This window comes from Octopus sinensis, linkage group LG11 (genome assembly GCF_006345805.1).
Source record: "Octopus sinensis linkage group LG11, ASM634580v1, whole genome shotgun sequence".
In the NCBI taxonomy this organism is placed as follows: Eukaryota; Metazoa; Mollusca; class Cephalopoda; order Octopoda; family Octopodidae; genus Octopus; species Octopus sinensis.
In genome coordinates, this window is record NC_043007.1 from 49,333,811 (window position 1) to 49,356,310 (window position 22,500).

A 22,500-nucleotide genomic window follows, 5' to 3' on the forward strand; every position below is an offset into this window, starting at 1 on the left:
TTATTATTATTATTATTATTATTATTATTATTATTATTATTGTTATTATTATTATTATTATTATTTTATTATTATTATTATTATTATTGTTATTATTATTATTATTATTATTATTATTATTATTATTATTATTATTATTATTATTATTATTATTATTATTGTTATTATTATTATTATTATTATTGTTATTATTATTATTATTCTATGTTTCACTTTTGCTTTACATTTGTACAAGTTGGCTCCAAGTCTCACCCAGAGACCCCAAGAGACAACAGGTTGGAAGTTAATGTTGTTGTTATGCCTAGTGTGCCATATATTTGGTTTTGTATTTAATGTTGTACTAGTGGATGCTTTTAAAAAAACCATGCGAAAATCATGTTTGTTTTAAAACTTGAGATTACATAGAAAGTATTTTGCGTAGGATATGAGCTGTTCCCATGAGCACTATCTTTTGAATTTCTGCCATTTTGGGGTTTCCTGGTATCTGAGTTAGGTAGCAATCAGCCCCTTTTGCTATCATTCCCAGGGCACCTATGACAACAGGTATTGTTTTAGTCTTCAGCTTCCACATTTTGCTGATTTCTATTTCAAGATCTTTATATTTGCTCAGTTTTTGGTAGGTCTTGACAGATACGTTTATATCGATTGGGACAGTCATATCAATAACTTTGTCTGAAGTCTTTCAATATGATGTCTGGCCTATTTGCATCTATCTTTCTTTCAGTTTGAATGGTGAAGTTCCAGAGGTGTGAGATGTGATCATTTTCAAGCACTGGAGGCGGTTTGTGTTCCCACCAGTTTTTTTCATGGGGGAATCCAGGTTTTTGCAAATTACCCAGTGAATACATTGTGCAGCTCTATCATGCCTGTTGAGATACTCTATAGGCGCTAGAAGACTGCACTTGGAGAAACATAATCAATGGTTTCATTTTGTTGTTGACATACACGACATGTTGGGCTACTGCCGTTCTTTAATATGTTGGCCTGGTTGTTCCTTGTTGGTAGGCATTGATCTTGAGCTGCTATGATAAACCCTTCTGTTTCAGATTTTAAGCCAGGGCTTTGTCAACATCTGCATTATTCGCTCTCTTTGGGTATTTGCCATAGAGAGGTTTTTCTTGCCATTTATCATTCAGAATATATAAGGCAGCAGTTTTAGCACGGGTTTTCATGCGCTTAGCTTTTTCTGTGCGTGTTTCTTGTATGTCTAATTCCGAAATTTGTTGTATTCGGAATTCACTTAGATATTCTTTTGCCTGTTTTGTAACTGAGTATGATGCTTTCTTGTTTTCTTGTTTTGAGACAGGTTTTAACAGCCAGTCCTCAGATTTTTCAGGTAGGTGTCTCGGCCAATTGTAGCAATCTTCATTGTTATTGCCAGTTGTAAAAGTCCACGGCCTCCCTCTTTTCTTGGCAGATAAAGTCGTTCTATATCTGCCTTGGGGTAGTGCATTCTATGCATTGTCAACAGTTTTCGTATTTTTCTGTCACGATTACATATTTCAGTAATTGACCAGTTAACGATAGTGAAACTATTATTATTATTATTATTATTATTATTATTATTATTATTATTATTATTATTATTATTATTATTATTATTATTATTATTATTATTATTATTACTATTATTATTATTATTATTATTAATATTTATTATTATTATTATTATTATTATTATTACTTTCATTATTGAGAGAGCAGTGCATGCAATCTAAGTGACACTGAGGTACAAATATACGAAGCCCAATATAGCCACCATGACTACCCGTCTGATAAGGGTGCAGCACGCACATGCATCATACCCATATGTGCGCGACATGGTGAATTTATATCAAGATGTGTGTGTTTGTGTGTGTACATACAGTCATGTTCAAAATTCTGGTGTGGTCAGATGAACATTTTGATATCGATTGATTTATGTCTTCATGTTATGCATTATTATATGCTATATGTATATATGTATGTAAATATATACACACACACGCACGCGCGTACAATGGAGAAAAGTTCTTAGAATCAAGTTTATGGCAGTTATAAAAACCCTGATTTTGGGGAATTTATTTAATGACACTTGGTTTGCCACACGGAACCTCGTTATTCATTCTGGCAATGCTATTTTGCCTTGTTCATCCATCATAATCTTATGTCATGCTATTCTTTACCTTTTTAGTGTAGTTTTGAAAAACTAGCTAAGAAAAATGTTCCTGTCGTTATTCTCGCAACATATTCCTTTTAAAATATGTTTTTCTTGATATATACTGCAATTTTTCCTAACACTATTATGTTGTGATAAATTCATTGTATATATTTTTACTTTCTGTAAATAAATTATTGGTGTTAAATCTAGTCCTTCTCTTGGTATTATCTGTACGAATTCTCATCGTTTGATTATAAGGAAAATTAATTAAAGATTTATTTGCATGCACTTTCATGAAGATATACTCAAGCTTCGGTCAACACAAGAAAATACAGTCAACCCAGTATGAAGAAACGAAATAGCATTCTTAAGATATGACTTCTTAAATTCACTTCCACAGATAGTTTTACCTTGCTATCAAACACACATCTTCTTATCCTATTTAAACTGTCTTATGACCTACTAGTGAAATGTTGGTATCTTCAACATACATACACGCTGCTACGATTGTATATTACATCTAGCGTTCTGTCTACATCCATAAACTTCTCGCAAAGACACAACAACTTTTACTTACATATATACATATAAACGCAGCCTAACCTGAGGTTTATAATTGGTGGTATTTATATTTACAAGAGTAAACAGTTATATTTGCTGACTACCACAACAAAAACACAGTCAGTTATAACTGGTAACCCGTCATCTCACGTCACGTTATATATGCATATGTATGTGTATACATGTTGTATATACTTATCCATGCCTGCTTACATGCCCTCGTATCTATATGTGAATATTGTGAATCCACATGGATATACGCGCATATATCCAATATTTTTCTTTCATCTCATAACGGCATTTTAAATAACTATTTAAATATCTACCTACATATCCTAATAAATTAACGTTCCATGAATAAGTCCTATTTGTCATAGATCACACATCTTAAAATAACTTCCATTCCCCAGCATATTTGGTTTATAGTGTTTCTATATTCCGATACTTCATTCATCTTTTTATCTTTCTATTTAATCCTAAATTTATGGATATAAAACTTACTTACCACATGAAACCCGGTGCATGTGGTTTTTTGTTTACTCTCTTTTTTAACATCCTAAATAATTATATACGAACCTCTAGAATTTTTTTTTAATTCGATGTTTTTACTTGTTTATTTTCATACAATGCATGCTTCAACCCTAAATTTTCTCTACGATGCACGCATCAAACAATTCCTTTCTGCTCTTTGGTGTATCCTGGACATTATCTTTCTATATATAAAACTGAGAATGTGTGTCTGTGTGTCTGTCTGTCTGTGTGTTTCCCTAAAACTTGAGAATTAGTGTGGTATGTGTTTCTCTCTTTCTGTGTTCATTGTGTTAAATCATGAATAGGGAAGGCTGTGTGTATCACCCAGACAACTTTTGTTATGTTTGTGGAAAATTTACTTTGCGTGACCAGCGGAGAAACATTGGCACCAAATTAAAAATTGCCTATAACTATTATTTTGGGTGTAAGGTTGGGGACCAAGACAAGAAGTGGGCACCTCATATATGCTGTACCGTCTGTTACTCAGGAGTTACACAGTGGCTGAATAGAAAACGGAAGGGAATGCCCTTTGCTGTACCAATGGTATGGCGTGAGCCAACCAATCATGTCTGAGTGTTACTTTTGCATGACTAATACTAGTGGTTTCTCAAAGAAGATCAAAGTAAAAATTGTGAATGTAGATTGTAAGTTGGCTCTAAAACCGGTCCCACATGACTTTGAAAACCATGTCCCAGTTCCCCTCTCACATGCTTCATTTGAAAATCTGGACACATCGCCCGATGAATCTCCTGACTCTCCTATCGACGAAGAGTACGTAGGTGATTCTAAAAAAAATGAGCCAGGCTAGTTTAATCAAGATTTGACCGATTTAGTAAGAGACCTAGCATTGTCAAAGAAGAATGTAGAAGTTTTAGGATCCAAACTGCAACAACGGAATATCCAACAACAAGGCACGAAAATTTCTATTTTCATTTCTCGCCATAAAGGTTTATCTGTCTTTTTCAAGCAAGAAAATAATACTTGTTTCTGTACTAACGTTAATTCAATCATGCAAAATCTAGGACACGTCCATGTGGCTAACGAATGGAGATTGTCTATAGACACGAGTAAGGTTAGCCTCAAGGCTGTGTTGCCTCATTATGGTAAGGAAAACCTTTCCATTCCTGTGAGTCAAGTTGTCGGTATGGAAGAAACTTGCGAATCGATGGAACTCATTCTGAAAGGAGTTGATTACTCAGTTCACAAGTGGAATATCTGTGGTGATTTAAAGGTGATTCCCCTCCTTCTAGGACTGCAGCTGGGATATACCAAAAATATGTGCTTCGTGTGTGTTTATACTGTAAAAGACTGGCCTAAAAGAGATGAGCGCAAAGTTGGTCAGTGCAATGTGCAACCTATGTCACTGGTAGACCCGTAAACGATATTCCTTCTACCACTTAATATCAAACTTGGCCTCATGAAAAGTTCGTAAAAGCAATGATATACGATAGTTGTGGCTTCCAGTACCTAAAAGTAAAATTTGGTGCAGAGAAAAGTGATGCAAAACTGAAAGCAGGCATTTTCATTGGACCCGAGATCAGAGAATTGATATCTGATAGCAAATTCAAAGGTAAACTGAATCCAGTTGAGCTGACGGCATGGGATTCATGTTAGTTGTACAGAACTTTCTAGGAAAGTTGAAAACTATGCTGATTTAATAAGCCACATACTAACAGCGTATGAAATAATGGGATGCCGAATGTCCCTTCAAATGCACTTCTTGCTTTCTCATCTCGATTTTTTCCAACGAATCTTGATACCCATAGTGATGTGCATAGTGAGAAGTCCCATTAGGACAAGGCTGGGATGGAAACAAGGTATCAAGGCCGATTCAATCCACACATGATGGGTGACTACTGCTAGTTCCTACAACGGGAGACTAGCACGATGCATAAGTGCAAATGCAAATGTCTCAGATATTTCTGAACTGAGCATATCAAAAATAACAGCATATGCATCTCTCACTAATCTACTAAGAGTCATCTTTAGAATTTAGGTTTTCCTTGTATTACATTTATTTATTTTTTATTTTTTATTTTTTATTTTTATTTTCATTTATCTGTTTACTAATTATAATATTTTGTATATGTATATAGGATATCTACAAATTTGAAAAACCTACCAATCAAATACATCTCTAAACATACTTTTAAATTTTAACCTACTATCAGTACACACTTGCTTCAAAAAGATATGATGATTACCTAAGTAGAGTTAGCTCTTTCTGAACCCTGAAGAAGTCCAACCATAAAATAGTATGAACGTAGCAATTTTCTTGGCATGAAACATGTTTGGAAACTCCTATCTGCTTATTGGTTTTGACAGAAACATATATGTAGTTTCTTACGTTTTTTCTTAGCTTTTGGGGATTTCAACTTCCAATTTATTTGTAATGCTTTTTTTAAAAAAAACTTCATCTTTCTACAACATGCAACTAAATCAGCTATTACATCCATTTATTCTCCATCTTCTTCTTCCCCGCCTGCAAAGACTAAGGAAAATAGTCTAATAAATAGGCATATAAGCCCTCGACAGAAAGAAAGCTTTCCTGTCTGCGTAGAAGTGGAACTCACATCACTTTGTTAACGTGACTAAGTGCGTTACCTCTACACCAGCGAATCAGCCGGCATTTTCCTGTCAAATTTAAGAGCTATAACAGTTCGTGCTTGTTTTTTTTATATGTAAACAAACTTTCTATATGCTTTCGGTGCAAATGGGTTTTTTTTTATACAATCCTGTAAATAATAATAATGGTATTTTTATATAAGCTTAAAGCTTATGGCGATCACCGTGCAATGACTAAGGAAAATACTTGACATAGTGACATTCCTTCCGGCTCTTTATGTTCTGAGTTCAAATGCTGCCGAAGTCGACTCTGCCTTTCATCTTTTTGGGGTCGATAAAATGAAAAACAAATATGTAATGTAATTGACTTCACTTTCCCTAAAGCTTACTGTTCTTGTTCCAAAATTAGAAGCCTGCTATTATCATAATTCATTTGCATAATTTGCTATCTTATCTGGATCGAAGGTGAGAGGCTTTTTGAAACAGGATCTCGACGTGAATAGACATATCTTGACTCCGTATATCTAAATTGTGAGTGTATTAGTGAATAAAGGCACGTGGCATAGTGGTTAGGATGTCATACCCAACCTTACAAGACCATATTTTCGATTTGTGTTCGTGAGCAAAACGCTTCATTTCACGTTTTTCCAGTTCACTCAGCTGTAAATAGGTAACCTTGTGACGGACTGGTACTCGTTCCAGGCGAATTGTTGGCCAGCCTGCCGAGCTAAAATGGTGGAATCACTTGAAAATTGAAACAACGAATCGTAATGTGACCAGCGCTTTATAGCAATATCCGGAACTTTGGTTGATACCGTGTCGAAAAAACTTTGATAAAAAATTTTAGATCAAAGACATCACAGGAAAAGGAATATGATCTTGTTGGTCTCTTTATTGATTTGAAACAATTTGGTAAATTTCAACTAGCAATATTAACCTCACCAATGTAATAAGAACAGTGATTTCACAGCATAACAGCGACAACTTCGCGGCGACTGTTACTAATCACTGAAAACAATACCGATAATATCACCAGCCAATAGCACGGCCATAAGTTTCGTAGATGGCTGGTACAGAGGCCGTTTATGATTTGGATAAACTACTCATCAATTTAAAGACTTATGGTAATTACCAAATTAGACAGCAGCTTGTTTCGTCTTCTCTTTTGATTGTATCTCATAGTCTTTTCCAATTACTGGCAATAGGTAAGTTATATAAGCATTACATTTTATTCTTCACTTGATTTATACTTACCATAGAATTGTTACATACATCGTAAATATACAGTTTTGCTTTTAAAAAATACAAGAAAGTGAATATATAATTTTAAAAATCACTTTGGTATTAGATCTACAAGATTCCTGATATTAGGGATGGAGTCATTTTGTCAATAAGAAATACATTCCCAAGTTCTACTCCACTTCTTCAAGCAGCAGGATGGCAGAGTCATTGGCACATTGGATAAAATACTTAACGATATTTTTTCCAATGGTTTACCTTCTGGATTCTAATACCACTGAGGCCCACTTTGTCGTTTATCCTTTCGGAGTCAATAAAATAAGTTATCAGTTGAGCACTGGGCTTGATGTAAATGAGTAGCCCCACTCTTACATTTCAGGGCTTGTGCACATAATGGCGTGCTGGCAGAGTCGTATGCACGCCAGACATAAATGCTTAGAGGTATTTCGTCCGTCTTAATGCTCTCAGTTCAAATTCCACCGAGCTTGACTTTGCCTTTCATCCTCTCGGGATCGATAAAGTACCAGATGAGTACTGGGGTCGAGGTAATCGACTTAAATCATCCACCCAAATTTCAGGCTTTGTGACTTCAGTAGAAAGGATTTTTATTGTTGTTGTTGTGCAACGGAGTAACATCTTAAAGTTGTTATTTCACAAACTACGTAGAGGATGACAATCTCTTGCCTACTCAAACTTTAAAGGCGGCGACCTGGCAGAAACGTTAGCACGCCGGGCGAAATACGTAGCCGCATTTCGTCTGCCGTTACGTTCTGAGTTCAATTTCCGCCGAAGTCGACTTTGCCTTTCATCATTTCGGGGTCGATACATTAAGTACCAGTTGCACATTGGGGTCGATATAATCGACTTAATCCACTTGTCTGCCCTTGTTTGTCCTCTCTGTGTTTAGCCCCTTGTGGGTAGTAAAGAAATAGGTATTTCGTCTCCCGCTACGTTCTGAGTTCAAATTCTGTTTCATCATTTCGGTGAAGGGGGAGGGGTTGACAAAATAAGTACCAGTCAAGTACTTGGGTTAATGTAATTGACTCACACCTCTCACAAAAATTTGGTCGACTCGAGACTATAGTAAAAGACTCTTGCCCAGTGTTCCACACTGGAACTGAACCTGGTACCATATGGTTGGGCACCAAACTTCTTACCATAGCCACGCCTGTTGAAAGGAATATTATCAAATATATTAAGGTGAGGATCTGCCAAATACCTTAGCATGCCAGACAAAATGCTTGACGGCATTTCTTACGATTCATCACCTTTTGAGTTTAAATTTCACCGACGTCAACTGTGTATTTCATTCTTTTCTTGTTCAATGAAATAAAGTACCAGTCAGGTACTGAGGTCGATATAATCGACTTCCTCTTCCCCTCAAAACTGCTGACCTCGTACCAAAATTAGAAGGGAAATATCGAACATATTCAAAAATATAGCAATCTGGTCTTAGCCAAAGACCGAAACTAGTGAGAGAAATTACAGAATAAAGTGAGTCCTTGTAAGCTGTTAGTTGTTTTGGGCAGGGTTCTGTTGCATCAGTCTTTGAAGATGTAAATTAGTTTTCCTCTTCTTAGATGTTTATTTGCTCTCAACAAATTAGATAATGTACAAAGAATTATCCTTGGAACGAATATTTTTTGTCTGGGAATACATTTAAGGTAGCGTGTTGTCTTGATGCTTCATTATCATAAAACTAGAGTAAAGTAGACAGCAGATTAATCTCCCTTGGATAAGGTGCCTAACTACCAGAAAAGTCCGTTAATCTTCATTGAAAATGTACGCACACGCTCCCTTATAGATGTGTGTGAGCGTATGTCCGTGTATATGTATATATATATATATATATATATATATATATATATATGTGTGTGTGTGTGTGTGTGTGTGTGTGTGTGTGTGTGTGTGTACGCTCGCGTATATGTAAGTGCGTTTAGATCTGTACATGTGTATGTAGCTAAGTATGTGTAGCTGTTTGCAGTCATGTGTGCAGATGTCTATATAAGCATGATTGTATGCATAACACAGTAGCTTTTAATTTGATATACCTTTATTTAGTTACGTTGTAACTTACATTGTACGTTCAAATCTCTCTAGGTTCGCTTTGTCATTTATTCTTCAAGAGCTGATAAAATAAATACCAATTAGGAATTGAACAGATTTTATTGAATTTACCTTCCCACAAGATTGGAAACCTTGTGTCCTGCGAAAAATTAATAATAATTCCTAAGATATTTTCAGCACACGATATTCGATGCAAGTTTCACAATGGAAATAGAGAGGACATCAATATTTACTGATTTTAAATTTGTTGTATCATAGGATTGTGCACATGATCCACTTGTGATTTCTAAGTGGCAAAACGTGGGGTCGAATCCAACTGTTATAACATTAAATAATGTACGCAAAATTTTCCATTGAACGAGTATTGTTGTCTGAGAGCATATTTAAGATAGGTTATTGTCCGAAGTCCGCTTCTCCCATGAACCATACTCCCACCAGATCCAGTGAAATTGTAGTAGTCGACAATAGAATAGAATGGAAATCGCGCGAAATAACTTGGGTGACACCATATTTACATTCCTTTCGGATATGAGCTCCACTGTAGGCGGGGATAGACAAAGAAAGAAGTAATAAAGTGCCATCATTTATTTTACGATCATATCCCCCATCGACCTCATTTTACTCACTATACCAGTCACCTGTAGATTTATATCTAAATTATTTTGGGGTGAATAAAATAATCATAAAATTCCATATATTTCTTAAACCAAACATCAGCGGTCTCAGTTTCCACCATACTCGTCATATAAATGTACCGTGCTTTCGCTGACTCTTTTGGGTGTCTATGAGAGACACTCTCTGGGCCCTCCACACTTGGCTCAGCGAAGATAGAGGATGTGACAGTCGAAGTGTGGTAGGGCTGCACCAGCACTTGGCTGGTATTCGTTTTCAGCTGTAGGAATGACGCAGCGTGAAATGGCGTGCTTTACTCAAAACAAATTTATCAAAGTTTATCGCAGTAAAAACGGGAATGTACACTGTATTCTCACTATATTGCGAGATATTTGTCTGTCTATCTATTTGTCTTTCTGATTTGGTAAAAGAAAATCGCGCGAATACATTCATTCAGTCATTAACCTTCTCATCATCTGAAGAATTTCACCTGTTTTCATCCTCAGAGTCATAAATTTAGCTTCACGATGAAGAAGTCCAGTTTAGACCGAAATGCTATATATGATCGGAATCATTATTATTATTATTATTATTATTATTATTATTATTATTATTATTATTATTATTATTATTATTATTATTATTATTATTATTATTATTATTATTATTATTATACTACTACTACTACTACTACTACTACTACTACTACTACTACTACTACTACTACTACTACTACTACTATTATTATTATAGGCGACATGGCAGAATTGTTAGCACGCCGGCCAAAATGCTTAGCGGCATTTTGTCCGCTTTTGCGTTCTGAGTTCAAATTCTACTGAGGTCGACTTTGCCTTTCATCCTTTCAGGCCCGATAAAATAAGTACCAGTCAAATACTTCGATGTTCGACTTACCTTCTTCCACCAAATTATGGCGGCGAGCTGACCGAATCGTTAGCGCACCGGGCGAAATGATTTGCGACACTTCGTCTGTCTGCATGTTCTGTGTTCAAATTCCGCCAAGGTCAACTTCGCCTTTAATACTTTCGGGGTCGATAAATTAAGTACCAGTGAAACACTGGAGTCGATGTAGTCGACTAGTCACCTCCCCACAAAATTTCAGGCTTTGTACCTAGTAGAAACGATTATTATTATTATTATTATTATTATTATTATTATTATTATTATTATTATTATTATTATTATTAACGACTAAATAGATAACTTGAGCATAAATTCATGGATGAATTTTTATTATTTTTGCTACGATGTAACTGAATAATGAAATGGTTTTCTCCACTTATTAAAGTCTTTCGCCCACCTTCAATGTGTTTTCTGCTACTGCTTGCAAATTTGGTTCCGATTCCTTTCGTCAGAAGACGATGGATTGGTACTGTTGTTGCTAGTTATGGTAGGGAGACTGTTTACATAGTTATCGTTTTTTTAGATCGGGCCTGAGTTGATTTCTTCCACTTTCATAGATGGGACAGAGTGTTTTGTCAACGTTTGCATCTGAAACCTGAAACGAGGAACAACTTTCGGCCATTTCGGATCTGCAACCGGTGCAACCAGAACATCAGCCTGAAAAACCCTGATCAGTCTTCAAGTGGCTTTTGCTGTCACAAGTATAACAACTGGGTTTTCTATCCTACATCATCAGTCATATTGCCTTAAACCCAGAGCCAACAAGGTATAGATTCTAGATTAGCATTGTGGGCCTTAAGGCTAGCATGTCAATGTTGATCACCTTCCAACCACGTAGGATTTCTCTTTATCCATACGTTTAGTGTCAAACGAAGGGCCACAATCATTTGCTATACCTCTAATGGTGACAAAATGTTCCGGGACTTGTTCTGTATCGCGCCAACAGATGACAGCACATGGTTGCGTGCACAATGAGAGCTAGCAGTGACATAGATAAGTCAGTGTGCCGAGTGACATTGCTATGTTTACTTCGCAAATTGTGAGATTTGTGTCTTTGTTATCACGTATATGCTGTAGTCTGAGAAAGACCCAACGTGAAATTTTGCGTTAAACCTGGAAAGGCAGCTACAAAAAACATTGAGCATATTTTGGCAAGCTTACTGCAACGAGGCAATGGTTCGTACGCAATGCTTTGAGTGGTACTGGAACTTCGAAAGGGGAAGAACGACCTAGGAAGATTATGAGCAATCTAGAAGACCTGCTACAAGCGTCATCCAAGAAAAGTGGTATTGTACATCGAGAATTCGCCCCACAGTGCGACACCGACAATCGAGAGTTCTACTGCGAAGTTTTGAAGCTTTTGAGGGAGGGCATTCGGCAAAATCGACCGGATCTGTGGAAAGCGAAGAATTGAATTCTTTATGACGACAATCCACCCTGTCACCGAGCTCTCCTCACTCGTGAGTTTCTCACCAAAAGAAACATGGTATTGCTTCTGCACCCGCCTCATTCACCAGATTTGGCACCTACGGCTCAGAGGTCGCCGTTTTAACACCATTGTCGAAATCCAGAGCAAATCGCAGAAGGTCTCAGACTCGCTTACGGAAAACGACTGGATTCCAAAAAATAGCAGGAACGCTGGGATCGGTGTATTGCTGCGCAAGGTGACTATTTCGAAGAAGATGATGTTAAAACTTAGGTAGATGAGTTATATTTTTTATTCAATATAACTAGTCCCGGAATCTTTTTGATAAGCACAAGCATATGAGTCAGTATTTCGCGCACAATCTCTGTTTGTGAATGTCAGGTTTTTGGCTCCGTAGGCTTTTCCTTTTTTTTCTGCGTATAAGACATTCACCCAGATAGCTGTCAAGTCTCCCTTAATCATTTAAGGTATCCTTTTTTTGCCACGAATAGATATACACACGCTCTCGGCCTTCCCACCTTTAACCAGAGAAACATCTTATGATGGCTTCAGTGAAAACCTCCTCTCTTTGTAAGACAGTGCAGTGAGCAATGTCCGCGCTCAAGAATTCATAACAACACAAAACATATTTTATACGTGAACTTGTTGTTCGACGATATTCAGAAAAAAGAACGCTAACACTAGTGATGTTTGACATGTGGAAACCTGAGACGAGACACCGAATCACTAATTATAGACACAAAAGAACAAGCCATTAGACCAAACTTGATACAAAGAGTTATAAATCTTATGAGAGTGTAAATACAGAATATGTGGAAAAGGGGACGAAAGTATTAACCATTTCGAAACTAAGTACAGTAAACTAGTATAAAGAGATTTTCAATGCAGGCATGGCTATATCTATGAAAGAGTACAGTAAGATGTTAGCTAAGTGTGTGAATTTAAAATGATGGGAAAATGGTATAAATATGCTTCAGTTCCAGTATGGTGAATGATAACTTCAGTATTTATGGGATTTCTCCATAAATACAGACAATACTACAGCAGTAACAAGACCAGGTACGACTATACAAGGCAAAAGGAACAAATGGTGTAAGAAAGATTATTGAAATTTGAGGAACCTTGTCTCCCCAAATCTCTGCTTAATAATTTAGCTTATAATAGCTTTGTTATTATATTTTTTCTAACTGTCGCACGAGAAATTTTGATGGAAGTGGGACAAGTAGATTACACCGACCCCGGTAATTGACAGGTACTTTATTTTATCGACTCCGAAAACATGAAACGCAAAGCTGACCTTGGAACAATTTGAACTCAAGATGTAAAGAGACTGAAAAAATACCACAAAGCATGTTTTTTCCCTGGCGAACTAATGATTCTGCCTACTCACTGTCCTAATACTTTCTGAACTAGATATAAGACCGACAGTTATGTAAGCAGGAAGTTAGTCTATTACATCGATCCCAGTAATTGACTGGTACTTTATTTTATCGATCTCGAAAGAATGAAAGATAAATTTAACGTTGACGATATGTAAAATCAGAATGTAACGTGCCGCAACGGAATAAAGCAAAGCGTTTTGTCCGACGGTCAAGATATTCTACAAGGAAGACAACATTACACGCAGTCAAAACGTTTACTGTTTGGCGCAAACCGCACTCCAAATAACATTTTCACTCTCATATCTAAAATAACACAAAACACTATGAAATTATCACTCAATGAAATAACACAATACATACCCTTATGTAAGCGATACCAGACTCTATTACACCCACAGGCTACTTCAATTTTTACATTACGAGAAGGCGGTTAGCAAAGAGAATTAATATTTTTTAAAAAGAGAAATAAATTAAATTTTATGGTACGGATCCAGTCTATTATTCTGTACACATCCAGGAATAGAATGCTTTGAGATGATTGGAGACGAAACTGAGGAAAACGCAGTAGTTTCATATTTGAAGATGGGGTTAAAAATCTGAGAAAATTATAAGACTACTTATCTCAGACATTTTGACATAAAATAAAAGGAACTTTAAATTTAAGAAATAGCATTTTCTTTTCAGGTTACACTCCAGATCATCAATGCAAGGATCTCTCGGAGGAACAGCTGTCCATATACAACGTGACGTCATACGATGACATCAGTTATGAGAAGTGTCACATTAACATATTTCGTGGCTTGAAAAATATTACAGATGAGCTCTCCTGTATTAATGGACACAAATACTCAGCAAATAAAGATATCTCTTATGTGATAGAGGTAAGAATGTTGATAATTTAGATCTTATTTCCCCTACACCTCTCTTCCTTTCTGTCTCATTAACACATCTGCTTTCAGACATATCTTTCAACAGTTAAAATTATATTAGATATTGAAAGAGAAATGTTTTTGCTGTGTAGCGACCAGACAACCCAGATCGAGTATTTCTGTTTAAATCATTCTCATCATGATCAATCAGAACTTTACTAAAACGTAGTTTATCTAGGAATATAGTTATCCAATAGTTAATATAGTTATATAGGAATATAATTATAGTTATCCCTTCATATTTTTAAAACGGTATAGTGTGATTTGAGGGAGGTTAGTCTGCTATTTCTAACAGGAGATTAGATTACAGAGAGGGTTCGTCGTTAGCTTTGTCATACTGAAGGAGTTTCCTGTCGTTTTCTCCATTTGGAACAGGTTCCCAAACTACCTGAATACGAGGCTGGTCATATTCTCCGGTCCCTACTGCTGATACTTTCATTCCTCTACAGAACTTAACTCTTCTATGGGAAATATCCAAAGACCAACACAACTGAATTTTCACGAATGGACAACCCAAGTAAACACTTATGGCCTTTTCTTTATGAAGTTTTTTTTGTTACTATGGATACCGGGTTCGAATCGACTACACACTGGTCTGGGGAATTGTTTCGGCTTGGCCAATAATTGAGTAGAAGTGGGTTTGCTCTAACACTAAGGAAACCCATCATCATCATCATCATCATCATCATCATCATCATCATATAATTACATATATAGACATGACAGAAGTAAATAGACAATCGTTCAAATTATTTAAATCTGAAATTATAATTTCAAATTATTTATTGATTATTTATTAATTATTATATATCTAATATTTAGTAGACATTTTCAATGCAAGAACCCATGATACTGATCAGATGACGAATATTCTCTTGAAGAATTTTTTGCCAAGTTTCATACAGTAATCTCAAAAGTCTCGCTTTGAGGACGCTTTCTTGTTCTTTCTATGAAGTGTCCTGTCCATTATGCCCCAGGGGTATTCACTTTTTATCTAGTGACAGGCTTGGCCATGGAAGCTTTTTAATACCACTGTCTTCCAACCAATCTTGGGTCATTTTAGGCGTGTGTCAAGGAACCCTGTCTTCCACAAATAACGAGTCTTTGGTAATCATTTTACCACTAGAGAAGATGGAACGAGTCCTTTCCGCAATATAGACGAATATTTATCTGAGTTTATGTTTCCCTTACACTCCATCAGTTCTGTTCAAAATTGCTCCCCAAAGCATCACAGAATAGCCACCGTATTTCATAGTTTGCTGTAATCTTTTCATGTAAAATTTTTGAGTTTCCAGACCCGCTCGCGACCACTGCCAGAAAATACAGCAAATCTAGACTTATCAGAGAATATGACTGTCCCGAAATTCTAGTGGCCTCTTCACCATCTCACTGGCCTAATCTTTTCTCTGCTTGATATTGGCTTGTTGAAGAAATGGCTTCCTTCTTTCTGCTCTACTATAGTAGCCAAATTGTAGAAATATCTGACAGCTTTTCTGGGACTGACATCAATTTGTTCTTTTATGCCAGATGCCTTGCAATGAAGATTTTCCTCCACACTTTTCTTACGTTAATTCCATCTTTAGATTGACCCACAACAAGGCCTCTTTGAAATTCGGACAGTTCCAAAGCTTCTTTGTACGTGGCATGATTAAAGAGTCGCATGTTGAACACGAAACATAAAAATATCAATTAACAAATCAATGAACATAAAATTATCATTATTTACTTGTCATGTCTGTTTGTATATATATATATATATATATATATATATATATATATATATATATAAATATAACACCTGTAAGCAAGTCAAGCTCATAAGATGATTGTTAATTCTTTTTGTCATTTTCTTTTTGGTATATATATGTGGCTGTGTGGTAAGATGCTTGCTTCCAAAGCACGTAGTCCCGGGGGTCAGTGCCACTATGTAACGCCATCAGCAAGTATCTACTTCTATAGCCACGGGCCGACCAAAGCTTTTTGAATGCATTCGGTAGACGGAAAATGAAAGCAGCCTGTCGCATATATATATATATTATAAAATACGGGCAAAAGAAAAATTCTAATGCCAAATATGCCGAAAATAGACAAATTCTCAATAACCATTATAATTTATGCGTCTCGAAACAAGCCGATAGAAATTTCTAAAAAATTCCGTTATTACCGTATTGGTCCCAATTTCAGAGTTAATTCATAAGAATTTTCTCCTCCTCAGCGATAAATACATAAGACATAAATGAAATACTTACTCATACTCATGGAAAAAGCAAACACTAAGTCCTGAGCAGAACTAAGTACCCCAAATATATCCAAAATAGAAAATCTTTAGCACATCTCGAGACACGTGTGATTCGAACTAGAAACTTTCAATGAGTGAGAGAGTCCGGAAGTGAACACTATTAAATTTACTTCTAATGTAGGATAAAATTTTTTCGAAAAAAAAAATTTCATCAATGGGCAGCATATTAAAAAATAACTTTAAAGGTTAAATTTATAAATAACTTATAAAATAAGGGCAAAAGAAAAATTTTAATGCCAAATATGCCGAAAATAGACAAATTCTCAATAACCATTATAATTTATGCGTCTCGAAACAAGCCGATAGAAATTTCTAAAAAATTCCGTTATTACCGTATTGGTCCCAATTTCAGAGTTAATTCATAAGAAAATTTCTCCTCCTCAGCGATAAATACGTAAGACATAAATGAAATACTTACTCATCCCACGATGATAAGTGAAATACTGAACGAACAATTCGAAAGTGTGTTCACTACACCTCTAGGACACAGGCAAGTAAACAACCCAGAAGAATTCTTTGCCACTTTACCTGCGGTCGAAGAGGCAAAAATTGAGTACATCAACATCGAAGATGATGATATCACACTAGCCATAGATGAGATTGACACAAACTCAGCTGCTGGACCTGATGGATTCCCAGCGATCCTTCTCAAATCGTGCAAACGAGCCCTTGCAAAACCGCTACAGCTTCTTTTTCAGAGCTTTCTTGCAAGTGGTAAGCTCCCAGTCAAATTGAAAGAGGGGGCAATATGCCCTATCCATAAGGGAGGTAGCAGAGCAGATGCTAAAAATTATAGGCCTATCTCTCTGACCTCACACATCAGCAAAGTCATGGAACGAATAGTCCGTAAGAAACTAATCATGTTCCTTGAAGAAAATGACTTGCTGTCTGACACCCAGAATGGATTTCGACCAGGTAGAAGCTGCCTAACACAGCCCCTGCAACACTATGACTGGGTGTTGAAACAGCTACTAAATGGCGCAAATGTGGATGTAATATATCTCGACTTTGCAAAAGCCTTTGATAAAGTCGACCATGGTATGATCTGTCACAAATTGCGTGGTCTCGGCATAGGCGGAAAACTTGGAGAGTGGCTGCACAACTTCCTAAAAGACAGAAAGCAATGGAGCCACCTCCAAGGAAACACAAATAACAAGCGGTGTCCCACAGGGCACTGTCTTGGGGCCACTGATGTTCATAGTGGCCCTTTCAGACATGCCTTCAGTTGCTACGATGACCACCCTTGCTAGCTATGCAGATGACACAAAAGTCTCCTACTCAATACAAAACCCTGAAAATATTGCACATCTGCAACAGGAGTTGGACACAATATACAGGTGGGCTGAGGACAACAACATGCAGTTTAATGCAGGTAAGTTCCAGGCCCTGCGCTACCGGCACACAAAGGTAAACGACGTGCAGACTGGATACACTGGCCCAGGAATAATTGCAATCGCTGAGTCAAAATCAGTGCGTGACCTGGGCATTGACATAAGCAATGATGCCTCTTTCCAAGTGCATATTACTAATCTGGTGATAAAATGCAGACGGCTAGCTGGATGGATTCTCCGAACTTTCAGAACAAGAGAGAAGGAGACACTGATGGTCCTATGGAAAACATTCGTCCTCAGTCGCTTGGACTACTGCTCCCAACTATGGTCACCACACAATATAAAACTAACAGCAGAACTCGAAGCAATTCAGAGAAGCTACACAAAGAAAATCGTCTCAATGCAAAATATCAGCTACTGGGAAAGACTGAAAGTATTAAACCTCTTCTCCCTAGAGCGGAGGCGGGAGAGATATGCGGTGATTAACATCTGGAAAATCCTGGAGGGTCTTGTCCCAAACTTTGGCATTCAAAGTTACCCCAACCGCAGAACGGGGCGCCACTGCATGGTGCCAAAGATTCCAACATCACCATCAAAATACAGGTCCAGATACTGCAACAGCTCGGGTTTCAGAGGACCACAGCTCTTTAACATCCTCCCTAAATGCCTGAGAGACTTACATGGTGTGGATGTGGGTTTTTTTAAAACTAAACTGGATCTCTTCTTGTCGGGAGTCCCAGATGAACCTACCTCACGACAGGAGACGCAGATGCGGGCAGCAGCATCGAACTCCCTTGTTGATCAAGTGCCACGTATCAGAGGTGGATTCACATATTAGTGTAGCTCATTCAGCGGTGGTGCCCCAGCATGGCCGCGGCCTTCGGGCTAAAACATTTTTAAGGATTTAAGGATTTAAGGATACTCATGGAAAAAGCAAGCACTAAGTCCTGAGCAGACCTAAGTACCCCAAATATATCCAAAATAGAAAACACGTGTGATTCGAACTAGAAACTTTCACAGAGTGAGAGAGTCCGGAAGTGAACACTATTAAATTTACATATAATGTAGGATAAAATTTTTCGAAACAAAAATTTATCAATGGCCAGCATACCTTTAAAGGTTAAATGTATAAATAACTTATAAGACATACTGAAGATTATCTATTTTGGATATATTTGGGGTACTTAGGTCTGCTCAGGACTTAGTGCTTGCTTTTTCCATGAGTATGAGTAAGTATTTCATTTATGTCTTACGTATTTACCAATACGGTAATAACGGAATTTTTTAGAAATTTCTATCGGCTTGTTTCGAGACGCATAAATTATAATGGTTATTGAGAATTTGTCTATTTTCGGCATTTTTGGCATTAACATTTTTCTTTTGCCCTTATTTTATAAGTTATTTATAAATTTAACCTTTAAAGTTATTTTTTAATATGCTGCCCATTGATGAAATTTTTTTTCGAAAAAATTTTATTCTACATTAGATATATATATATATATATATATATATATATATATATATATATATATATTTTCCTTTTTCCTTTCCTTTTCTTAAATTTTCTTTCTATTTTTCTTCTATGTGACCTTTGCCATAGAACCGTTCTGAAGACGTCTATCAACTGTAACGAGGTAAATTCGAATTTACCTCAGCTTGATATGCAGAAACAGCTGCAAACATACTCTCATCTTAATTAAATAATGACCAATGATCCACTTCCCGCTGTAAATTGCTCCGTTTCTTATCCCCCCTGTCTCTCTTTCTCTCTTTCTTTCTGTATATATATATATATATATATATAGTTAACATGTCACGTAATGGAACTGAATCCATTACATGTAGTCGGGAAGCAAACATCTTACAAGTTTCTTAGTTTGTAATTTTGCTGATGCTCTCTTTGACTTATCTTGTTCTTATCATCATCCAGATATCTTTTAAATTTCAATATGTTTTTCTATTACATGTATTTTTGGCATAAAATCGAAAACTATTACGTATCTCTCACTTCCTTTGTTTTCGTTACAGTGGAACCTGGTTTGTGATAAAGAAGGCTTGGCGGAATTAACACAATCTTTATTTACTGCAGGCCAAGGAGCTGGTGCTTTGATATTTACGGCCTTTGCAGATAAAATAGGTCGGAAACCAGTTCATGTTGGCTGTACATTTTTCCTCATGCTATGTGCGTCCGGAAGTGCACTCTCACCAAACATATGGGTCTTCGCAGCGCTTCGAGTTTTAGGTGGAGCTTTTCAACAGGTTATAATATTTATCTATATTATTTTAAATTCAACCTCTTAACACACACACACACTTGTTTCAGTCATTAGATTGAGGCCATGCTGGAGTACCGTCTTGAAGAAAGTTTTAGTCGAACGAATCGACTCCAGTACTTACTATTTTAAGCTAGGTATTTATTTTAGCGGTCTCTTTTGCAGAGCCGCTGAGTCACGGAGACGTAAACACATCAACACCAGTTGTCAAGTGGTGGTGGTGGTGGGGCAAACAAACACAAACACATACACAATCTCACCCCCCACACACACACCACAAACACATACAGACGACACTTTATAATGCTCAAAAGATTCAGACTTAGACTCCGATGTCTTTAAAGGGGATCGATTGTAAAGGTCAAGAAAGGCTATAAGAGGATCAAGTTGACCGAATTTAGAGGCAATTATGCGGATAAACAAATTAGTTACATTAAATAGATTAAATATATTAGTATAATATATTTAACTACCAGATTGACCCGGCTTTGCTCGGGTGGATAGAAATTTGATGAATAACTTGTTTAAGCATTAATTTTCACGAAATTGCATTCCATTTTATCCATACTTTTGGAAAAATCAAAACAAACATATTGTCCGTAACAACGCATATTTTTATAGATTTGAAGAAAACAGCAGAACTTATGAAATCTGCTATTCGAATAAGGCTAAAAAAACATAAGGGAAATAACTATATAGACATTTTTAGAGAGTTACTTCCCTTATATAAACTGAGCAAAATATGCATTAAAAATACGAAAAAATGATGGTAAATTTTTTTATCATCGTAGACTCATCATAGACGCGCGCTAATACCCAGAAGGGCTCAATATGAATCACGACTATAAGATACCCGCTTTTGGTTAAACTGCACCGCAAAATGTGGGAGTAGTTAGGAATCTAAATCGGAGGAGACAGACTCTCACTCACACAATTTCAGTTTTATATATAAAGATATATTTTATGCATCTAATTTGTATATCCGCATAATTGCCTCTACATATATACAAATATGCAATAATTATGACGATAGTGGGACCCGTATAAGTTCCATAGAAGGAAATATTTAAGAGGACCTATTTAAGAAAGAATGGAAGATTTGCATTTTTGTAGCGTTCACAGTTTAAACGTCGCTCTTTTCAAACCTAGCCAGGCTCATTGGCCCGGTTTCCCAGTTTCAATGGCGTATGTGTTCCCCAGCTTGACAGGACGCCAGTCCATCGGAGCGTTACTCAAGAGACAAGAAGAGAGAGTGAGAGAAAGTTGTGGCGAAAGAGTAGAACAGGGGTCACCACCACCCCCTGTCGGAGCCTCGTGGAGCTTTTAGATGCTTTCGCTTAATAAGCTCACACAACGCCCGGTCTGGGAATCGAAACCACCATCCTCCGACCGCGAGTCCGCTGCCCTAACCACTGGGCCATTGCGCCTCCTCTCGCCCTTTTAAAGCCTAGCCAGTCCATCGCAGCGTTACTCATTTTTGCCAGCTGAGTGGACTGGAGCAACGTGAAATGAAGAACACAACGCTCAAGAACACAACGCATCGCCCGGTCCAGGAAAAGAAACCACAATCTTACGATCATGATGCTGACACCCTAACCACTAAGCCACGCGCCTCCACATTGATATTCTTGACGTTCGACTCCTTTCAATTCCTCACGTCTTCGTCGGTGTTATCGTTTTGCCCTTTTTATCATATCTTCGCGCTCTACATCTGCGAATCCTTTTCCGGACCACTTGCAACAGTGTTTCTTTAGAATCCAGAGTTTAGGCTAAATTAGTCCTTATAAGCAACTATCAATTTTTTTAGGCTAAATTAGCCCTTATAAGCAAATATCAATTTTTTTCAAGCGAGCAGACGATAAATAATTGCACTAAAGCGACGGCACTTTGTAACATAATTTCTAGGTAACTAAAAAGTTTTAAACTTCGTATACTGGTAGAATGTGTTTATAAAACATCACTTTCTCTTGGCTTTATTGAGAAGATTCTATAGTTTGTAAGATATTTCGTCTGGAATTACTTGCATTTCGGCAATTTTAACCAATCACTGGAGTCCATTTAGATAAATAACATTCTGTGCATAATGAATATGCCCCTCCTTTAAGAAACAGATTGGGTTTATTTACATTTGTGAAGAAAAAGATACCCTGTTCCACCGTTGAGGACTTGATGACTGTCAGAGCCCCGTTTGCCGCTAACACAGCTGGCTTGTTCGCGTTGCCCA

At 36.8% G+C, this 22,500-nt stretch overlaps 2 protein-coding genes across 2 annotated transcripts in view; one reads left to right on the forward strand and one right to left on the reverse strand.

Annotated features, from left to right (window-relative positions):
• Positions 1-190, reverse strand: part of LOC115217088 (GATA zinc finger domain-containing protein 15-like) — a gene marked incomplete at both ends in the record, with an annotated part of 45,584 nt that extends 45,394 nt beyond the window's left edge. The window contains one exon of the mRNA XM_029786681.1: positions 60-190. Coding sequence (XP_029642541.1) covers positions 60-190 — 131 coding nt within the window. The remainder of the gene's footprint in view (positions 1-59) is intronic.
• A 19,829-nt stretch (positions 191-20,019) lies between these two features.
• LOC118765243 (organic cation transporter-like protein) overlaps positions 20,020-22,500 on the forward strand; it is a gene marked incomplete at its 5' end in the record, with an annotated part of 34,580 nt that continues 32,099 nt past the window's right edge. Inside the window, one exon of the mRNA XM_036506988.1 lies at positions 20,020-20,262. Coding sequence (XP_036362881.1) covers positions 20,020-20,262 — 243 coding nt within the window. The remainder of the gene's footprint in view (positions 20,263-22,500) is intronic.